General features: G+C 42.8%; 1 protein-coding gene across 1 annotated transcript; it reads left to right on the forward strand.

Annotated features, from left to right (window-relative positions):
- The first annotated feature begins 466 nt into the window (after positions 1-466).
- LOC140988811 (ATP synthase subunit 9, mitochondrial) lies at positions 467-1020 on the forward strand. Its single transcript, XM_073457886.1, has one exon. The coding sequence runs from the start codon at positions 765-767 to the stop codon at positions 987-989; it is 225 nt and encodes a 74-aa protein (XP_073313987.1). The 5' UTR covers positions 467-764; the 3' UTR covers positions 990-1020.
- The last annotated feature ends 1604 nt before the right edge of the window (positions 1021-2624 follow it).

The following is a 2624-nucleotide window of genomic DNA, read 5'->3' on the forward strand; positions in this document are numbered from 1 at the left end:
ACCAAAGATGTCGCACCTGGATATTCGAATGAGTATTCCGCAAACGAAGTCACTTGAATAGTTGTACGGGAGGATGAGGATACCTTTTTATGCCTGCTACTGGCACCGACTGTGTCAACAACCGGTCCTTTCACCCGGCAGGCAGAACTATATTTGAATGAAATGAGTAGACTAAAAAAAAAAGGACCTTCTCACTTCCAAATAGCAAACTCTTTCTTTTTTTACTTGCTGTTGATGGATAATCATACCTGAGAACCGCTCTTTCATCTAAGGATGCCTAATTATTTGCTTACCTACCTTGGTAATTTTCTCTTGAAAGCAAGGAAGAATTTCGGGGTGAATCATGCAGATGTGGTTTATGGGCGGGGATCCCACTTGTCTTTGTTTCCCACTTCCAGATGGGATAGGAAGACAAGCCAGTCGTAGACTAAGGCTTATCTTTAGGTTTATGTTGTACTTACTCTTTAGAAGGATCATCCGTTGACTTCCTTGAACCTTGAATCTCTCCACAGCACTCTTAGGGATTCGAGTGAAGTAGCGGATAATAGCAGCCGATATGCAAGAAATCGCGGAGAAGAGGCTGAAGATATTATCGTATTGTAAGAATGAATAAAAGTCAGTCATCGAGATTGGCTTTCTGTTTAGTCTATTGCTCCATGGGTATGAGATGCCCAAGATAAAAGGAACGAGGAAAAGAATCGACGAAGAAGAGAACAGAAAATCGTGAAAGAAAAAGCGTGAGGGGACTCCGGTAGGTTGACTAGATGTTAGAAGGTGCAAAATCAATGGGTGCCGGAGCTGCTACAATTGCTTTAGCGGGAGCTGCTGTCGGTATTGGAAACGTCTTCGGTTCTTTGATCCATTCCGTGGCGCGCAATCCATCATTGGCTAAACAATTATTTGGTTATGCCATTTTGGGCTTTGCCCTAACCGAGGCAATTGCCTTGTTCGCATTAATGATGGCCTTTTTGATCTCATTCGTATTCTGATCGAAGAAAGAAGGTTTCAATTTGACTTCTCTTTGCTTCTTTTTCATTCGCCTGGGAAGGTTTTTATTCTTGGGCTTGGCTTGAATTCCGTGGTTTTGTCTATCATCTATGTCTTCGTCCGAGTGGATTTTCCATGGTATGAAAAGTAGGGAATATCTATATTTACATAAAATGATTTGTGGACGGATGCCCTTTATCAGGAAGTCGAACATATTCCCGTATAAGTAAAATACAATACGTCGATCATACTAAAATACAGGACGGACTAGAAGGGACCTAAGCAGTCCTTGATTGGGAGATTTCATCCCTTCCATAGCAGCCCTTGTACTGATTTTAAGCTCTTTACTGGCGCCTTTGTATGTCTCAACTTGACCTCTTATTGCCGGTTATAGGCTTGGTTGTAGGGCCGGTAGTTCAAAAATGTTTCGGATACAGCCCCAACACGTCTTTCGTCTAATCGGGAGAAAAAGGCGTTATTGCTGTGCTTCCCTTCCCAGTTACCATTCCGATAGGGAATGAAGCGAGGTAGATCTAAGAAGCTTGAAACTAGGCAGCAAAATAAGGAAGAGTGGCTTACCGCAGGCTTTTCAAAAACAAATACTTCAAGAGATATCGGCTAAACGAAAAGGGGATTTGTGCTTTCCTCTTAAAGTAGGGGTTGGACCAAGAAGATAGGTCACAAGTGGCATTACTCTCTTTTTTTCGGAATGAGGATGGGAAGGCCTTCCACTCCAATAAATGATAGGACAGCTTTTGGTGCCCTACTCTCGCGGAACGGAAGGAAAGCCACAGAATAAAGTTTGCTACTAGAAAGGAAAGAAAGAGAGGGAGACAGAGAAGGGCTCCTAACGCATTCCCATAGTGATATTCACCTAGAGACAAGACTATGTCAAAAGATAAGACAATAAAATAATACAAAAAAGAAGATAGTCTGATAGATAAGAGAAAGAGAGGAGTCTAGAGCAACTACAGGAAACTATTAGACGTTACGCTCCTACCTATAGATAGGAGGAACTTCCCTGACTCTCTGTCTCTAGAACCTATTATAGGAGCAGGGGTATTAGAGTTGGAGCATTCAACTGAGATTCTCTTAGTGGCTAGATCTTGGTCAGCGTTATCGGAATAGAATAAGCTCAACTTGTCCTTTCTGTAACAACTGCCTTAAGAAAGAAAGATAGCCAGCTACTGACAGGCTTACTCTTGCTCTCCTTGGTGTTGAGCCAGTTTTAGGAAATCTCCTTCTTCGGTACTTTTCCAGAATTTCTTTCTTAAGAGAAGTGTCCTAGGAATCGAGCTCTCATGCATTCTTGCCTTCGATCAATCATTCCATCTGCTTCGCATTCAGACACTATAAAGCGAGTGGGGTCTCCATCTTCAGAATCCATGGTAATCATATTTATGCCAGCGCCCTCATGTCTTGGCAAGGGGCTTTGTTGAACATTAGGAGCAGGGTCGCTTTGTACCATAATTTACCTCTATGTTTCATGTCTTGAATGCGGTGCTTCAAGATCAAGCACTTATCCGTAGCATGACCAGGCGCATTGGAATGGTATGCGCAAGTATCATTTGCTTTGAACCAAGAGGGTGGAGGATTGCTGACAGGCTTTGGGGGAACTGGTTCCACATTAGTAAGGC

The sequence above is a fragment of the Primulina huaijiensis genome, chromosome 11 (genome assembly GCF_012295235.1).
Source record: "Primulina huaijiensis isolate GDHJ02 chromosome 11, ASM1229523v2, whole genome shotgun sequence".
Taxonomy (NCBI): Eukaryota; Viridiplantae; Streptophyta; class Magnoliopsida; order Lamiales; family Gesneriaceae; genus Primulina; species Primulina huaijiensis.

What these genes read in the sequence shown, in the direction of transcription:
- LOC140988811 (XM_073457886.1), top strand. Translation starts at nt 765, where the DNA reads ATGTTAGAAGGTGCAAAATCAATGGGTGCCGGAGCTGCTACAATTGCT.